At 44.7% G+C, this 18,481-nt stretch overlaps 1 protein-coding gene across 1 annotated transcript in view; it reads left to right on the plus strand.

Annotated features, from left to right (window-relative positions):
* Positions 1-18,481, plus strand: part of PRR5L (proline rich 5 like) — a 40,992-nt gene that overhangs the window by 12,257 nt on the left and 10,254 nt on the right. The window contains exons 4-5 of the mRNA XM_062620283.1: positions 587-635; positions 14,984-15,041. Coding sequence (XP_062476267.1) covers positions 587-635; positions 14,984-15,041 — 107 coding nt within the window. The remainder of the gene's footprint in view (positions 1-586; positions 636-14,983; positions 15,042-18,481) is intronic.

Below are 18,481 nucleotides of genomic sequence, written 5' to 3' on the forward strand. Positions count from 1 at the left end.
AGTTTTTGTCAGAAATACTCATTTGGAGTGGCTTCTCCTGGCATGAAACACCATTTAAAACACCTCTTGTTAAATTTCTACAATTTCTTTCTTGAAAAATATGCTGTCTTTTTATTTTTTACATGTCGTAGTCATGAGGAAGCTGCAGCTTCTGTTACTTCATTGCTCCTCTCCCTACTTCCAAGACAGATAGACTATCTCTAGGGAAATGAAAGGTGTCTTTGTTTAAACAAAAGCAGAAAAAAATGTGAATTTCAAACTAAATAATTTTAAATTGTCTTCCCAACTTTCTGTGCATTCAGGGGGTAAATGTGGTTTTTTTTTTTTTGTTCTATATGTATGGCTTATAAATACAGGCCTTCAGGGAAACTGCTTAATTCCTCCATAATTTCATAATATGAGAATAGCCTTTGTGGGCACTTGTAGAGTATATATCTAAGTGTAAAAAAAATTTAACCGTGGCCAAAATAACACATTCCCATATACTCATGTATCTTTGGTAAAACCGGTAGCAACATGTGGATATGCCTGTAAGAAATTACCAGGGATGGCTGTTACTTCATGGATGCATTCCTTCTGTCTACAGACGGCTGCTGAAGAGTGAACTTGGATCCTTCATCACAGATTACTTTCAGGTATTACATGATTTGCTTGCTTGCTTTGGAGGTTTGCTTCTTTCAGCTTTTTAGCCTATAAAAAAAATCAGGAGTCCTTTTGATATGCACATAGCCTACAAGGTCCATTTTTGGTTTCCTAGAGAAGATGATGAAGTTCTGGACATTCTGAATGTGGGCCATGTAGCTTTGGGAGTAATCATATTTATCGGTGTATGTGCTAACTTAAGTGTAATCTTCCTTTGTGCTTCAAAAAGGCTGCAAGTAGCCTGCCAAGATCAAGAAGGAACTCACTTGAACTTTTAAAAGAAGATGGGTTACCTTCCATATTTTTTTTTTCATCTTATTTGTCTAGTACAGAGAATTCAGGAGTAGGTTTTCTGCAACAGGGGCTGGCAAAAGGGAAAAAGTAATGGATGTCTGTTGGGGAGGACTAGGGGGAGGGCAAAGAAGGAAGTCCCTATCAGCAGGAAATCAGCCTGGGTACTATTTGCCTTCTAGTGCCACAAATATAAATGAAGCCTGCAAACAAGTATAAGATGAAGGATGAAGGAAAGACCTGAGCAGTCACAAATGTGAATAAATGTTATTACCTTTGGCTGACACTGTCCAGATAGAGGCTCAAATATAATTACATGAAAGTGTGTTGGATGATTTTTGGGAGAGCACTCATAGCTTTCAGTGTTTTAAGTTGTTCAGTGTAGTGTTGATTAAAAAAAGAAAAGGAGGATGCTCCTGAAAACAAGAGTATTTTCTTCACTGAAAGAGAGAATTTCAGTACTTCTTGAAGGGGAAGTACTGCTGCATATTGTGCTTAGGGGGGCAGACTAATGTTGTTTCTTATCAGTATTAGAGTACATGACTTCTATCAAGTGAGAAAGAAACTCCTACCACAGGGGAGTTATGTTTCACTTCTCTGGGCCCTATCTGCACAAGTCCTTTTCTGCAGAGGCTGCTGCTGCTGCTGAGTGGCGGGATGTTGCCTAGACCATGAGGGCGGTCTGGTAGAAAAGCTGTTGCGCCCATAGCCCAAAGTGCTGGCTTAAGTGGAAATCTGCTACTGCTCCTGCTAATTGAAAAACAGGCAAAGAAAAGTTTGTAACTAAATATATGTGGTGAATTGAAATCTGAAAGGTCTTGATCAGGTACCCAGTGTTAGGCATGGTGTACAATGCTGGAATAAGCAGAAAATGTCCAGAAGAAACTTCATGCACCCATAAGCCAAAGCTTAGCACAGTCCCAAGGGATGTGAGGTGCTGACTTTGGCTGTTATCTGGTTTTGAAAATTCAGAGTGTACTGAAAGAGGCCTGGGTGGCTTCCAGCACTGAGTAAGACACAGCTGCACCTTGTTGCAGCACAAGAGGAACCAGTGACTGCTGGGGACCAGATGGCTTGCAGCACTGGGGCTTGAATGTGCTGTTCTCTTCTTCCAGGCTGTAAACCTCCAGGCTGTCACAGTCACACTGGGGCTAGTGGCTTTAACTGAGACTCCTTATGTTTCCTGGAAGTAGAACTGACAACTGAAGAGACTCACTGCTGGAGGTGGGATATTTGTGTGGCATCGCTCTTTGAAAGCATGCAATGCAAGGCCCTGGCTGCACTCACCTTGGAGTTTGTTCTTCTGTCATGCTTCACCTGAAGCTGCTGTTCTCCCACTGAAGCTGCTGGGACTAAAATTTGATTTCTAGGATTTTCTTTATGTCTTTTTTTCTCAGTGGTGAAAGTAGTAACTTGTTTTCCATCCAGCTTAGCCTGAAGCAAAACTCTTGGTGGTGGCAAGTCGTGAAACAAACTGAAATAAAGGCTATTGCAGGAAATGAACTTTTTTTTCTGTGCTGTGAACTATGGTGCAGACTTAGTTTTGATTCTAGACTGACAGCACATGGCATAGAATCAAATGGCATATGATCATAGAAATGTAGAATCACAGACTTGTTTGGGTTGGAAGAGACCTCAAAGCTCATCTAGCTCCATCACCCTGCCACAGGCAGGGACACCTTCCACTAGACCTGGTTGCTCCAGGCTCCAACCTGGCCTTGAACACTGCCAGGCATGGGGCAGCCACAGCTTCTCTGGGAAACCTGTGCCAGTGTCTCACTACCCTCACAGGGAAGAATTTTTGAAGAAAGTTACCACTCCCTCCTAAATGTCTTTACTCAGAAATCCTCTGGCTGTGGAGTGGGGAAAGACTATTCATGTGCCAAAGAAGGGCTGACAACATTATTTCATTTGTCTGTGGGTTCAGTTTCGCTGCTGATGTTGGCTGATTTACAGCAATATGGCCACCAAAATGAGCAGTTGAATCAGGCTGCTGATGTGGCTGAAAAATAACCTTGGGAGGGAAAAAAGGTTTTTAGCTACTTCCTTTGACATGCACTCATCACTTCTGACATGGGGGAGGTGATGGGAGCAGGTCATCAGGATGGGAAGTGGAGTGGAAGTGAATCTTCTGGCAGCGACTTCCTCCTTCATCTGTTAAAGTCCACTGAAAAGCCCTCCTGAGAACTAGGTTTACTGTTCTCTTGGCCAGAAATGGACCCTTAAGGACCTGCTCTCTTGTGTAACCAGGTAGTTTTAAATATCCTAGCAGCAGTTAAAGCAACTAACTGGATCAAGTCATATTTAGATGGGATAAATTGACTTGAATGTTTTCCATTCCTTATGCCACAGCACTTGTAACAGGAGCTACTTGGATAATTTTTAAAATCACATTTTCCATTGTTTTAAGAGTTCTGGCTCTTCCATTATGTATATTTTACAAACACACAGTTTTTCTAACCACTGAATTTTTAAGACTAAAATGGAGCAGAGCTTTTATAGTGAGACACCTTTACCTTTGTGATCAACTGTGATCCTTTTCACCGACATTCATGCAAATTACCAAGTTTTAGCTCCTGAAGTTGCTAAAGGAAAGTTTAGGAAGCAGATGGGGATTAGGCAGCCTTTCTCTGCTACCAAACCATTGTCATACCAGAGTTACTGGGTCTGTTTTGTATTTGAAAGAGAAATGTAATTCCTGTAAAAGTTTGTTTTTGTTTGTTTGTTGTTTTTTTTTTATTTATTTATTTTTTTTTTTGGTGGGAACTCAGATGTATCATTCTGAAGGAGATTTGTGTTTATAAATCTGCTGCTTTAGCAACTCATATATACAAGCGATCTCCTTGGATCAGAGTCTAAGTGTAATTGCCAGGTAGCTGAGACTCGTAATATTGTCTGTGGATCTGCCTTAAAACAATGCTTCACACTGCAGGTTTTCCAGTATTGATTTTGCCCATAAACTGATCCTGCTGATGAAAAGGGGCACTTTGTAACCACCCCCCTGCTGAGTAACCCAGCAGGGCATCATCTGCTGTCATTGCTGGGTTAGTCCTCTGGTGGTCAGCTGAACTGCAACAGGAAAGAGTCCTGTGGCTGTGGAAGGTAAGAGGCTGGGATTTGGAGGAATAGGGTGTATTTGTGACTAGGACTTCTCCAAGGCATCTATAAAATTATTCCAAGGACCTGTACAGCTCTTGCAGCTGGTTGGTGGCCCTGGGATCAGTGCTGAAGCTCAGTGCTACTGGTTGAGTCCCTGCTTCCTCGAGATCTGCCCAGGCAACCTTTTTTCTGGGCTGCATCCCTGGGCTGGTGGTCTGGGTGCCAGCAGCTCCAGCCTCTTTCATTGGGTTGGTGGCCTGGGTGGAGCAGGCCAAAACTTTCTCCATGGAGTCTTTTCTTTGATGACAGAAGCTCAAGGCCTTCCCCGTGAGCTCCTGGGCTAAATATTGCAAGTTCCAGGCCTTCTCTGTGGGCTGGAGGGCTGAGTGGTAGGAGCTCCATTCTGTGTCCCTAAAGTGGTTGTCTCTCTGCCAGGGTGTCTGCACTGTGTCCCTGGTTCCTTGAGATCCAGTGTTGAGCTTACCCCATGCGGGGTGTCCATTTCTGAACTGGGGGGCTCAGTGGAGGTAGACTGGCCTCTGTTGCCCTCCTGGGAAGAAGCGGCAAAGGGGAGCAGGTTTATGGACAGAACTGCAGCAGCAAGGGCAGAGCCAGGGTTCCACGCACTGTCTCCAGCACTGTCACCAGCCACTCTAGGCTGAAATCCCACACTCCACTCCTAGGACACCCTTTCCACTCTCCCCTTGCTGAGTGACAACTAGGGCCACAGGGTGATGCAGGGAGACAGGCGAGGGCCCCAAGAAACACCAGCGGCAGTTCACAAAGCCACAATGAAAGAGGCTGGAGCTGCTGGCACCCAGACCACCAGCCCAGGGATGCAGCCCAGAAAAAAGGTTGCCTGGGCAGACCTCGAGGAAGCAGGGACTCAACCAGTAGCACTGAGCTTCAGCACTGATCCCAGGGCCACCAACCAGCTGCAAGAGCTGTACAGGTCCTTGGAATAATTTTATAGATGCCTTGGAGAAGTCCTAGTCACAAATACACCCTATTCCTCCAAATCCCAGCCTCTGGTGCCCTGGGATGGATGTACGCCATCATTTTGTGGATCATCCTGGAGAAGAGAAGGCTGCATGGAGACCTCATAGCAGCCTTCCAGTATTTGAAGGGGGACTATAAGGGTGCTGGGGAGGGACTCTTCATTAGGGACTGTAGTGATAGGACAAGGGGTAATGGGTTAACACTTAAACAGGGGAAGTTTAGATTGGCTATAAGGAAGAAGTTCTTTACTGTAAGGGTGGTGAGGCACTGGAATGGGTTGCCCGACAAGGCTGTGAATGCTCCATCCCTGGTGGTGTTCAAGGCCAGGTTGGACAGAGCCTTGGGTGACATGGTTTAATGTGAGGTGTCCCTGCCCATGGCAGGGGGGGTGGAACTAGATGATCTTAAGGTCCTTTCCAACCCTAACTGTTCTATGATTCAGGTAACCTACCCTCATTTTCATGCTCTCTGACCATGTGGTTGTGGACAAATTTTTGAAATGTAAAACTAGTAAGTATTGATAAATCATAGAATAACAGAATAGTTTGTGTTGGAAGGCACCTTAAAGCTCATCCAGTTCCAACCCCGCTGCCATGGGCAGGGACACCTTCTGCCAGATCAGGTTGCTCCAAGCCCCATCCAACCTGACCTTGAACACTGCCGGGGATGTGGCAGCCACAGCTTCTCTGGGCAACCTGTGCCAGTGCCTCACCAGCCTCACAGGGAAGAACTTCTGACTAATGTCTAATCTCAATCTGCCCTGTGTCAGTTTAACTCCATTCCCCCTTGTCCTGTCCCTACAGCCTTTTGTCAAAAGCCCCTCTCTGGATTTCTTGTCCTCTTTAGGCACTGGAAGCTGCTCTAAGGTCCCCCTGGAGCCTGTCTCCATAGGAGAAAATTGACGCATCGAAAAAACCCAACTCATGCATTATTTTCCTGTTTCTGCAAACAGCCTAAGAAAATCCCCTCACCTTCGGAAAGGATAAACTGTTTCTTTTCACTCTCTTGGGGCTTGTTAATCTTGAAACTCATGGGGGAAAATGGAAATGTTAGCTCTTTCACAACTGACCACTTTAGCAGAACTGCTTGGTTTATGTGTTTAACTCCAAACTGTCTTCTCCCAAGGAGGAGAGACCCAAGCCCTGTAACCTCTCCTAGCACCTTTGGCCTGCAGATGCAGAAAGTCACACAGCTGGAGTTTGTGCCTCTCCAGCCTGACATCCAATGCCTACACTGGCAGAGCTGGTTGGTGAGGGTTGCCAAGTGGGCTGTATTTCCTCATATAATCCAGTGAGAGCTTTGATGTCTTAAAACCAGAAGTGAATCTGTTATATAATTTCCCACCCGCTGCAGTGGGGAGCCGTGGGAGTTGACAAGTCCTGACTCAGAATCAGGCCTGGCTTTCTGTTTGTATGCACAACCACAGGGTGTGAGCACTGGTATCGCTGGGGTGTCGAGTAAAGTCGGAATACCAAGATATTGGTGTGGCAACATAAATCTTTTGCTGAAGTCCCTAGTACGCATCTTTCTGGGACTCCAACCCATCCAGCATCTCTCCAGATGCTTGCTCTCCTTCAAAAGGCTGCAGTTCTGCATCCAGCTCTGGGGCCTCCAGCACAAAAGGGGCATGGAACTGTTGGAGTAAGTCCAGAGGAGCCCGTGGAGATGCATCAAAGGCAGGAGCACCTCTGCTCTGGAGGCAGGCTGAGAGAGCTGGGCTTGTTCAGCCTGGAGAAGAGAGGGCTCTGGGGAGACCTTAGAGCAGCTTCCAGTGCCTAAAGGAGCTGACAAGAAATCTGGAGAGGGGCTTTTGACAAGGCCCTGTAGTGACAGGACAAGGGGAAATGGCTTTAACCTGACAGAGGGGAGATTGAGATGAGATATCAGGAAGAAGTTCTTCCCTGTGAGGGTGCTGAGGCCCTGGCACAAGTTGCCCGGAGAAGCTGTGGCTGCCTCATCCCTGGCAGTGCTCAAGGCCAGGTTGGATGGGGCTTGGAGCAACCTGGTCTAGTGGAAGGTGTCCCTGCCTGTGGCAGGGGGTCAGAAATAGATGGTCTTTGCAACCCAAACTGTTCTGTGATTGTATGATTCTGTGATATGACTCATCTTTAGATAACTGCATGCAAAGGGGTTAACACCTAAGAAAAAAAACAAAACAAAACCATGGCAGGGGGTTGGAACTGGATGGGCTTTAAGGTCCCTTCCAACCCAAACCAATCTGTGATTCTGTGATGTGTAAAGCCATACTAACAGCCGAAAATGCTATGTCGTCTGTCTGTCCTGGTTAGTCAAAGAGAAAAATTTGGTATGTGTGACATTTCTTTACTTGATTCCAGGTTTCTACTGCATCTTTCACAGCAAGGCAAGGAAATAGTGTTGTGGGTTATTGGAGTGATGGTTATTGCTGTATAAAGGTAGCATTAGCTCTTCTCTGGCAAAGTGCTGTCCCATGCCTGCTGTTAGTGGTTTCAGCAGCTTGGCTTCTGCACAAGGAGAGAGCATTCACACTTGTGGAATTTGTAGACTTCAGATGTATGTCTCCAATACTCTTTCTGATCAAGCTGCTCTTTATTATCTTTTTTTTTCTCCTTGCTGTCTGGGAACCCCTGTTCATGCAGGTCTGTTAATTACTTCTGCTTCATCTGGCACTTTCTGGGACTGAGCTTTCATGGGGCAGCTCCAAAGACTCCATAGCAACTGCCCAGCTTCATTATCACAGATGGAGTCCACCCAGCAGCTCAGCCCATGTTACTGTGAGCCAAGAGAGGACCTAGTCCTGGGTGACAGTGGCAACAGGGACACCCTGTGTGCATCGGCTTTCTAGATGCCTGTGATTCAGTCAAAATTGTTCCTGGTCGCTATGGCTTAAGGCATCCCTGGAAGTGTTCAAAAACTGTGTAGGCAAGGCCCTTAGTGACATAGTTTAATGGTGGTCTTGGCAGTCCTGGGGTAGTGGTTGGACTTGATCTTTACCTTCCTAGTTGATTCTATGATTTTATGATTTGGCACATTGTGGTCCAGATGATAGCAGTGCTGCATACTCGGTCTGCCTGGTCTGCTCTTCTTACTCTCCCTGCCTCACTCTTACTTTCTTTTTTTAGCTGTCTCTAGAAGAGTCATTTTAGGATGTTATTTATCTCGCAGTTTGTTTGCTATGTAGGATTGAAATGATCTCTTTGCTTCTGTCACTATTTCCCCTATTTCTGGAGTTAAAGGGTGGTGGGGATGCGTCAGGTATGAGATGCTGCAGCTCATACAGGTTTGCATTTGTTAAAACACTGCCAAGATGTAGGTTTCTGTGCAACTGGCAATAACTTTGTGGAAGATAATTTGCCAAGGAAGGTTGGGTAATGCTTTTTTCCTAAAATTAACATTGGGTTATCCAAGAAACAGTGGCTATGTGCCTATAGAGTCTGTAAAAGCATAGTTTAATGCTAGAACAAAAAGTTGGCTAGAAGAGAGGGTTGCATTTCAGAAATCCCATAATGTGTGGAAGAAAACCTGATTTTTTTTTTCATCCAGCAAAATGGGGCCAATTATTTTGAGTTTGCTCTGGGTCAGTTTACTCCTGTGCCAAGCTTATGTTTCTGTTTGGTTAACTGCTACTAATTTGTGCATTTTAATGTGCCTTTTTAATGTCATATTGGCCATGTTCAGCTTGGAGATATGAAAGGAAAACAAAACATGTCTGTACTTACATGGGTGTTCATGTAAGCATTTTCCCCAAGAGTAGTGGCTTATTTTGAAATAGTTATATTTTTGGATTAGCAGGAGAATTCCTTTTTGCCCTATTACACTGCTGAGACTTCGGCAAAGTCAAGGAGGTACTATTTTGAATGTCCACACAAGAAGGGTCTCCTTGTTGGGGATGACCAGCTTATGAAGGGTAGGGATAAGGTCCTCACCACCACTGGTTTGGGAGAGGAGCCCCAGCTGCTGTGCCTGGGGTGGGTTCCACCTCTAGTTGTGCTGGAGGAGGTGGAATGGCTCCTCTGGGTATGGATGAAGAAACTTGCCTCAGTTTTTCTACAGGGGAGGAAAGGGGGAAATATCTGTGTGAGGAAAAAGAAGGAATTACCTGGAAAGTGTCTATGTTTTATGTGGCTGGCTTCAGTTTTTGGAACACATGTTCCTCTTTGTTGAGTTAAAAATGAAGTATTCTTCTGGACCTTTGAATCCTGCCTTCCAAAACTTGGGGCATTAGACAACTCGCTTTTTAAAGGCTTTGTCTTAGGTGCACTTCTTGGTGGTATACCTGAAATAGCTACTGTGGTTTTCTGCATTGAGGAAAGAAAGGGGTTTTCGACCTGTGAGATTTCAGAAGCCCACTTCAATGTGCTGTGAAATATCTCTGTGAATTTCTCAACTGCATGTACATGGTGGGGTTTCACATAAATGCATCCTTCAAGCTTACTTGGTGAGCATCTTTATCTGGTCTTGCTTTCAATAAGTAAGATAAATAAGGTTTCTTTTTCTTCTTAGCTCTCTACCTCTGCATTGCCTCTGGCAACCAGGGTTAAAGCAGTAAAAGGAGACTTGTAATCTGGGCACGGTCTGCTCCAGACCTCTGCTGTGGTTGCGTTTATTGGATTTTATTGATTTGTCAGCAAATGCTGGAGGGATCTTTAATGAAAATTTACCTGTCTGGCCTGATCTGAGGGGGTAATGTTGGGATTGAACCCATTTCTAAGCCTATGATTTCAGCAGAAAAGACAGATAAGTAAAAGATCCAGATAATTTTAAGATGGGGAGAAGGGAAATTAAGTGTGGTTAGTTTAATTGTTTTTTTTTTTTTTTTAAGTTTGTCTCTTCCACAGGAAAAGGGACACCCTGAGAGGATAATTGAAACATCTGTAGTAACTATATGGAGCTAAGTTGGTTTTTTTTCCTTAGAAACCTTGAGAATGAGATGTAGCAATCTGTTTAGCACATAGAATTACTGATAATACATTGATAAGAGCATTATAAATTTTTTACTACAGGGTAATGATTAACATACCTGGTTTTAGTAGGTAGAACTGTGCTGCCCATAAAGGTGTACAAATACATATTTTGTTTGGTGACATAGACGAAAAATAAAATAAAACTCTCTGAAAGTAGAAAGCATCAATCATACTAACTTGCAAGCAATGCAGGCAGAAAATTGAATCCATAGTGCTCATGAAACACATGGAAATTGATACTTAATGTTCTAGTACAGATAGAGGAGAAATTTGTATTTCTTGAGAGAAACACAAGGAAAATGCACTCTCATATATGTATGTGTATATATTTTTTAATAATATAGTAGTTTAAAATGACATGGTATTAAAGACCAGCTGTAAATTTTCCTTGCAATATATTAGAGATAATTACCTTGAGCTATGAGATGAAAAGTAAGAATTAAAGCGCTTTAGTCCTTCCAAATGCTTTCAGTTTATTAATAATCACTCCAAACATTATCTTATTGCTCAGGCAGAAAAATATTTCCATTTTTTTTCCATTCATAATTATTTTCACACTCCAGACTTTTTCCTCTGTTTTCAAATTTTTGTGGGTTTTTTGGTTTTGGGTTTGTTTTGTTTTGTTTTGTTTTTTGCCCCTGGAGAGTCTTTTTGTTGTTGTTGTCCAGCGCCTAACGTGTCATTTTATTTCTGCCGACCAAATCTAAAATTCAAATGGAGATCCTAACAGCTTAATATTTCCCTCCAAATCCTATATTTCTGCTAGATTCCCCTTCCATTAGCTGATAATGTTTGGAAATGTTGCAGTATTTCTTCATCATCATGTGAACATATTTATACAACTTGCTCATCACTGCTGTTATTGTCCAGATGAAATGTCTCCCAGGCATGTTCCCTTAGCGGCTTACCCATCCTCTGGCAGTCCCATTCCTCTCACGCTTTGCTGGGAGCTCTGTCTTTCTCTTCTTCTCAACCCAGGCTTCTGCAGGAAGGGGATGAAGGGGTTTGTCTGTGAAATTCCAGAGTCCTAAAATTGTAGAAAATAGCCTTCCTCTTCCCCCAACCCCGTGTATGTCTTTTTGGCTAAAACTGAATGAGCCGTTGTAAGCAGGGTGAGGTACTATCATGGAGGAGGTCTGCACCACCAGGCTCTTAGTGTTGCATGTCCTGCTAAAGGACCCTCCACTCCTGCTAACCTGGGTGGGCATCAGCATCATGGAATGAGTCAGCAAAGACCAAAGCTGTCTGCAGTATTGCCAGAGATCTGCTTTTACCTGTTGGCATCAGCAGGTTCTCAGCTGCAGTTAATGTTTGTGAGTGGGTTCAGAAGGTTGCATGCAAAAGTGCTTTGGGTTCCTGTCTCCACATGGTCACCTGTGTGCAGAATAGCAATTCTAGTGTGGTCTCTGATCGCATGACTATTCAAGTCAGCTGGGGTTCCTGCGCTGAAACTCACAGGATTGGATAATACTGCTGAAATTGGTTTACAGCTTGATTGTACCACATAGTTAGGATTCCTTTTACACTATGCTAGAGCTACTAAAGGTCAAAGTTTTGTGACTTGGGTGGGTGGTTCAGATAGTACAGTTTCATCCCATGTGTTGCTCCTAAAATGCTCCAGTTTTGTTGTAACTAATATAAAAGGAACCTAAAATCTACATTATTTTTGGAATATTTTCAGGTTTGAATTATGAAAAAAAACAAAGCCACCTGCTAGCAGGGCCAATATACCTTAATTACAAGCATGACCGTTAATTGTTTTTCCCTTGTATGAACTATACAATATTTAACAGTTATTGCTACTAAGAGAACATACCACTGGTCAATTGGATGGCCATTCCTCCTTATCTCATGACTGAACTACTGAACTCTGGATATGGATTAGGGGGTTTTGGTGGTGGTTTTTTTCTTTCTTTTTATGTGGGGGATTTTTTTTCTGTGTGGTTTTTTTTTTGTGTGTGTGTGGGGGGGGTGGTGTTTTGTTTTGGTTTTTTTTTCTGTTTTTTTTTGGGGGGGGTGTGATTTTGTTGGCTTTTTTGTTTGTTTGCTTTTGTGTTTTTGTTGGGTTTTTTTATTTGTTTGTTTGTTTTAAGCAGCATCTTAAAAGTACTCACGTCTGGCTCATTTAAAGCAAACAAGCCAGTGTAGCAAAACATGGGTTAATGTTTTAATGTGGATGAAATAGCCATGAGATGGGACAGCAGCCACAGGAAGGTCCCCATTTTCTTCCCATTGTATAACACTGCACTTTTTTCACACTATGAAGAAGACAATGTCCATATGGTCTTGTCTTGAGATGAAGCTTTTCATGGTTGCTCCCCCTACTATCCACAGCATGGGAAGCAGCTGGTGATTTGCATGGCTTGTTCTTTCTTCCAGGCTCTTTTTGCTGAAATATTGACAAAGATGCCAATGGAATGATTTCTCTCTGGTATTGAAGTGGCACCCAGGCCCAAAGGGTCTCAGAGCTCACCTTGCATGAGGTCAGATTCCAAAGCAAAAGAAGTTTCTTGAATTTATTAATTTCAGCATTTTCCTATCTGACAAATTTTTGAAGATACACTCTCCTGGTGGAGAACTTATCCAGAGATGTTGCCTTACTGATAGGATATATGGTGGTCTCTCTAGTCTATCAGCCTCAACCTACTTGCAAAAGCCTTCTAGAGCCTGTTTAGATACTGTTTCAGGAAAGGCCCTTCCTTTTCTACACATTTCAGTGAAGTCTGATGCTAACAAGTAGGACTCTCTAATGGTAAGTTTTTCTTTTGTTCTGGAAAGTGAAGTACAAGTAGAAGCAGAGAATGTCACAGAGCAATGTTTCCTTCTTCTTATTCCTTTCATTTTGTGCTACCCTGATATTGGATCCTTTTCAGAGGGACAGAGGGCTTTATTCCCTATCAGTATGATTTCTGTGGTATGACTGGACTTTTAGGATGCAATAATAGCGTGTTACATGGTGATAGCAGCTCCTTTCTCAGGGATTCTTAAAAGTTTTCAGAATGCCTGATACACCTAGTGCTTTGGGAGAACAAAAGGTAGGTATTGGTGTTGCACCTTTCTTATGTTTGGGGGAATGGGGACAGAAAGCTTATCAGATATTTAGATGTCCTCAACTGTAAACAGGCATATATGGCAGAGTCTGGCCCTTTGATCACCTCAGTCATATGGCTGAGGTATAGCTTATGTAGGTGCACTCATGATAAAAACCATTTTATTTTCTTGGGTCTCCTGTGACCCAGGACAGATCCTTCCTTTCTTCCCACTTCTGGCAAGTGGTTTAACTGTCTGCTATGTCTGTTCTGTTCTCATGCCTGGCTGAACAAGAGGGGTTAATGAGTTTGCAGCACTTGCAGTAAGTCCAGGTCTGGTGGTAGGAGTGGCAGAAAGTACTATGATATAAAAAGTACTACAATAAAGAAAGTACTACAAGACATGGACCTGCTCAAGGAAGTCCAGAGGAGGCTGTGAAGATGCTCTGAGGGCTGGAGCACCTCTGCTCTGGAGATAGACTGAGAGATCTGGGCTTGGTCCGGAGAACAGAAGGCTCGAGGGAGCTTCCAGTGCCTAAAGGGGCCAACAAGAAATCTGAAGAGGGACTTTTAACAAGGGCCTGTAGTGACAGGACAAGGGGGAATGGTTTTAAACTGGCAGAGGGGAGATTGAGATGAGATACTGGGAAGAAGTTCTTCCCTGTGAGGGTGGTGAGGCACTGGCGCAGGTTGACCAGAGAAGCTGTGGCTGCCCCATCTCTGGTGGTGTTCAAGGACAGGTTGGATGGGGCTTGAAGCAACCTGGTCTAGTGGAAGGAGTCTCTGCCTGAGTCTAGTTGGAGGCCTGTAACTAGTGGAGTGCCTCAAGGGTCAGTACTGGGACTGGTGTTACTTAATATATTCATCAACGATTTAGATGAGGGAATTGAGTGTACTATCAGCAAGTTTGCTGATGACACTAAGCTGGGAGGAGTGGCTGACACGCCAGAAGGCTGTGCTGCCATCCAGCGAGACCTGGACAGGCTGGAGAGTTGGGCAGGGAATAACTTGATGAAATATAACAAGGGGAAGTGTAGAGTCCTGCATCTGGGCAGGAACAACCCCAGGTTCCAGTATAGGTTGGGAACGACCTGTTAGAGAGCAGTGTAGGGGAGAGGGACCTGGGGGTCCTAGTGGACGACAGGATGACCATGAGCCAACACTGTGCCCTTGTGGCTAAGAAGGCCAATGGCATCCTGGGGTGTATTAGAAGGGGGGTGGTTAGTAGGTCGAGAGAGGTCCTCCTTCCCCTCTACTCTGCCCTGGTGAGACCGCATCTGGAATATTGTGCCCAGTTCTGGGCCCCTCAGTTCAAGAAGGACAGGGAGCTGCTGGAGAGAGTCCAGCGCAGGGCGACTAAGATGATTAAGGGAGTGGAGCATCTCCCTTATGAGGAAAGACTGAGGGAGCTGGGTCTCTATAGTTTGGAGAAGAGGAGACTGAGGGGTGACCTTATTAGTGTCTATAAATATATAAAGGGGGAGTGTCACGAGGATGGAGCCAGGCTCTACTCAGTGGCAAACAATGATAGGACAAGGGGTAATGGGTACAAACTGGAACACAAGAGGTTCCACTTAAACTTGAGAAGAAACTTCTTCTCAGTGAGGGTGACGGAACACTGGAACAGGCTGCCCAGGGAGGTTGTGGAGTCTCCTTCCCTGGAGACATTCAAAACCCGCCTGGACACATTCCTGTGTAACATTATCTAGGTGTTCCTGCTCCGGCAGGGGGATTGGACTAGATGATCTTTCGAGGTCCCTTCCAATCTCTAGCATACTGTGATACTGTGATACCTGTGGCAGGGGGTTGGAAATAGATGGTCTTTGCAATCCAAACTGTTCTGTGGTTATATGATCCTGTGATATGACTCATCTTTTGATAACTGCATGCAAAGGGGCTAACATTAAAAAAAAAATAAAAATTCATGTTTACTTTAAACCTCAGAAAAGGCAAATGAGTATCTCTCTTCTCTCTTGGCAGAACCAGCTCCTTGTGAAAGGCTTGCTGTTCGTAGAGGAGAAGGTTAAGCTGTGCGAAGGCAAGTATAGTAAGAATCCTGTTTTGGAAGAGAGTTGTGTTTTGATGTTTGGTCAGATGAGATGATTTTCATGTCTGAAAAGCATACAGCCGTTTCTGGTACTGTCTTGGGGTGTCACACAACCTTGTCAGGAGCAGGTTGCGCTGCAGCCCTCGTGAGGCTTAAGGGGTGGTGTGCTGTTTGAATAGCCATGTAGCGGCAATGCCTCCACCAGCTACCTCTCTGTTATGAGAGCAGGAATGTCAGCTTCTGTGGCAGCTGAACCTGCTCAGAGCAGTTCTGGACTGGACATAGGTCCTGTTGCAGAACTGCTCAGAGTAGTTCTGCCTTTTATTTCTCAATGTGATTTGCAGGTTGATGGAAGTATAATTCTGGTTGTTGTCTCATGCTTTTGAGAGCTGAGCTGACAGGTTTTGTGTAAATTTATGGAAAAAGCAGTCACTCAGGGAATTAAATCCTTCTGGAAAGAAGTTGATCGCACATGGAGTTCTGTTCAAACCACTGGGCTACAGATGCTTGCAGAGCCTCTGGATGAGGCTAGTGTGGTGTGGTGACTCCCTGTTGGATGCATGTGGGATTAGTTACATTTATTAACAGTTTGCTCAAGCACAGCAAGCTGTCTCGAATATGTGTCTTTATTCAAAACTAGGCTGCTGGTTGATTTGACCCATTTTCATAGCCTGTAGGGAAGATCCCTTGCTAATCACCAACCTGCTGTATCTGGGTCATTAAATGCCAATAGGCACTTACAGACTTATGATCTTGTGTCACTATTGGTGCCAGATTCCTCTGCACCGTTCTTCACCAACTGACTGCTCCACTCAGCCAGCAGGCTGTAGGATGCAGATCCTGAAGGAGCTGTGCAGCCACTCCTGCTTGGTGCCTGCTTTTTCAGCAGTGGCCCTGTAATGGAGGTAAAAAGGCAGACTCATGCATTTTACCTTAAGGAGATGACTCATGGTCACCTTTCTTTCATAATGTGTAGGTTTGGTGCAGCTCTTGTGGTCACAGCAACAAGAACTTCCTGTGCATGCCTCTTGGTTAGCTCTGTTTTCCTGGAAAATTCCTACTGTCCCAGAAATCAGAAACAGAATAATATTCCTGCTGCAGGGCATAACGTTTTACTGTGTCTGTTTTTCAAATCACAGCCTTACTTTAACATGATTTTTCTTTATACAGCTTGTCAGAATCTCTTTCAATGCCTGTAGGATTTATGATTTCTTGAAGAAACAAACCATTTCCCCTTCTCCTGCAGAAGGAAAAGTGATCTATGACATTTCTTTCTGGCTCCACACACCCAAGTGTTGCAGCTGCGGGGAGGAGGCAGAGGAGGGAATGAAACATTCTATTAGTTTGTTTCCTGTTGACTTTTTGTTGGCAGTTTCTGGGTAGCTGTTATGGGGGCGTTGAGTAGGTGCTCATTCGCCTGCAGTTGCAGTTTTAAGGCTGGCATCATACCTGACACCGTGAGGCTTTCCTCTGAACCCTCCTGTGGTGGTTGTTGGGCTCTCTGCTCAGAAAGAAATTTCTACAGGATATGGTCCTGCTGGCTTTCTGCTCTCTGTCCTTGTCCTAAGCAGTGCAACCCATGGACAAGCACAGTGCAAGCCCATGTAGAAGTTTTCAGATGGCGAAAGCACTTTAGTACACTGTGATAAGGCTCCTTTGAGCTGCAATTGTACTTTGTTCCAGTTCTCATGTAGGGCCTTTAGTCATGTTGAAGCTGAGCCTTCAAAGATGTCTTGAGCAGCTGCCTTCCATTACTGTTCCTTGAGTCTTGACTGCTGTGAGCTCCAGCTGACGCTCTGTAGAAGGTATCCTGGAAAATTCTTCTGTCGGAATCTTGTATTGTTAAACCTGGGTCTGTGTTTGCACCTGACATTTCTGGGGAATATATCCAAAACTTGAAAAACATGGCAAATCTTTGGCCTTTTTTTGGGATGGGAAAGATCTCCTAAGAAACTTAAAAGTTTTGGGCCCAAATGCTGAGGAACACACAGGTCTGCAAGTCAAGCCTATGCGCATAATTTAAGTCTATCCAAACCATTATGTTCAGTAAAGCATTTTTTGTTAATAATAGGCTTTTGACCACAGTTGTATTCATGTTATGGGAATCAGGAGTTGCATAACTTAGTCTGCCTTAATTTTAAATACCCACTTATATTTGGGGATATTTGTTCTTGTTGGAGTCATAGGAGGGGTGACCACAAGTGGATTTAGTTCTGGAACTTTCCCAAGTGCCATATTTGAGAGGAGAGCAGTGGCTTTGTGGCTCATCAAGCTCCTGACTACGATGTATGTGCTTGGGAGCAGGGTCTCAGGCATTGTGAGTGGTCTCCCTGACTCAGTTTGCTGCAGAACAGTTGATGTTGGACATTACAATTGTGCCTGACAAATTTGATGGCCTTCTTACAATGGGGTTATGGCATTGGTGGGTAAGGGAAGAGGACCTGATGTCACCTACCCAGACTTGTGCAAGGCATTTGACAGTGTCCTGCACAACATCTTTGTTTCTAAACTGGAGAGGCATGGTTTTGACAGATGGACCAGTTGGTGGATATGGAATTGCCTGGATGGTCACACTCGAAGAGTTGTTGTCAATAACTTGATGTCCAAATGGTGACCGTTGTTGAGTGGTGTTCCTCAGGGGTTGCTGTAGGGACTGGCACTATTCAACATCTTTGTCAACGACATGGACAGTGGGATTGAGTGCACCTGCAGCAAGTTTGCTGTTGACATCAGGCTGTGTGATGTGGTTGACAACACTGGAGGGAAGGAATGGGATCCAGAGGGACCTGGACAGGATGGAGTTCAACAAGGCCAAGTGCAAGGTCCTGCGCTTGTGTAGGGGCAATCCCAAGCACAACTGCAGGTTGGGTGAGACTGGATTGAGAGCAACCCTGAGGAGAAGGACTTGGGGGTTCTGGGTGATGAGAAGCTTCCCATGACCCAGCCGTGTGTACTCGCAGCCTGGAAACCACCCATGTCCTTGGCTGCATCATCAGCAGAGTGAGCAGCAGGTCAAGGGAGGGGATTCTCACACTCTGCTCTGCTCTGGTGAGACCCCCCCCCCCGCAGTGCTGTGACCAGCTCTGGGGCTGTCAACACAAAAAGGACGAGGAGCTGTTGGAGCAAGTCCAGAGGAGGCCATGAAGATGCTTCAAGGACTGGAGCAGCTCTGCTCTGGATACAGGCTGAGAGAGCTGGGCTTGTTCAGCCTGGAAAAGAGAAGGCTTCAGAGAGAATCGTAGAGCAGCTTCCAGTGCCTAAAGGGGCTGACAAGATACTTGGAGAGGGACTTTGACAAGGCCCTGTAGTGACAGGACAAGGGGGAATGACTTTAACCTGAAAGAGGGGAGACTGAATTGAGATCTTGGGCAGAAATTCTTCCCTGTGAGGGTGCTGAGGCTCTGGCACCGGTTGCCCAGAGACGCTGTGGC

Source organism: Pezoporus occidentalis, unplaced genomic scaffold (genome assembly GCF_034315485.1).
Source record: "Pezoporus occidentalis ecotype Australia unplaced genomic scaffold, CSIRO_AGI_Poc_V1 ctg22, whole genome shotgun sequence".
NCBI classification, from domain to species: Eukaryota; Metazoa; Chordata; class Aves; order Psittaciformes; family Psittacidae; genus Pezoporus; species Pezoporus occidentalis.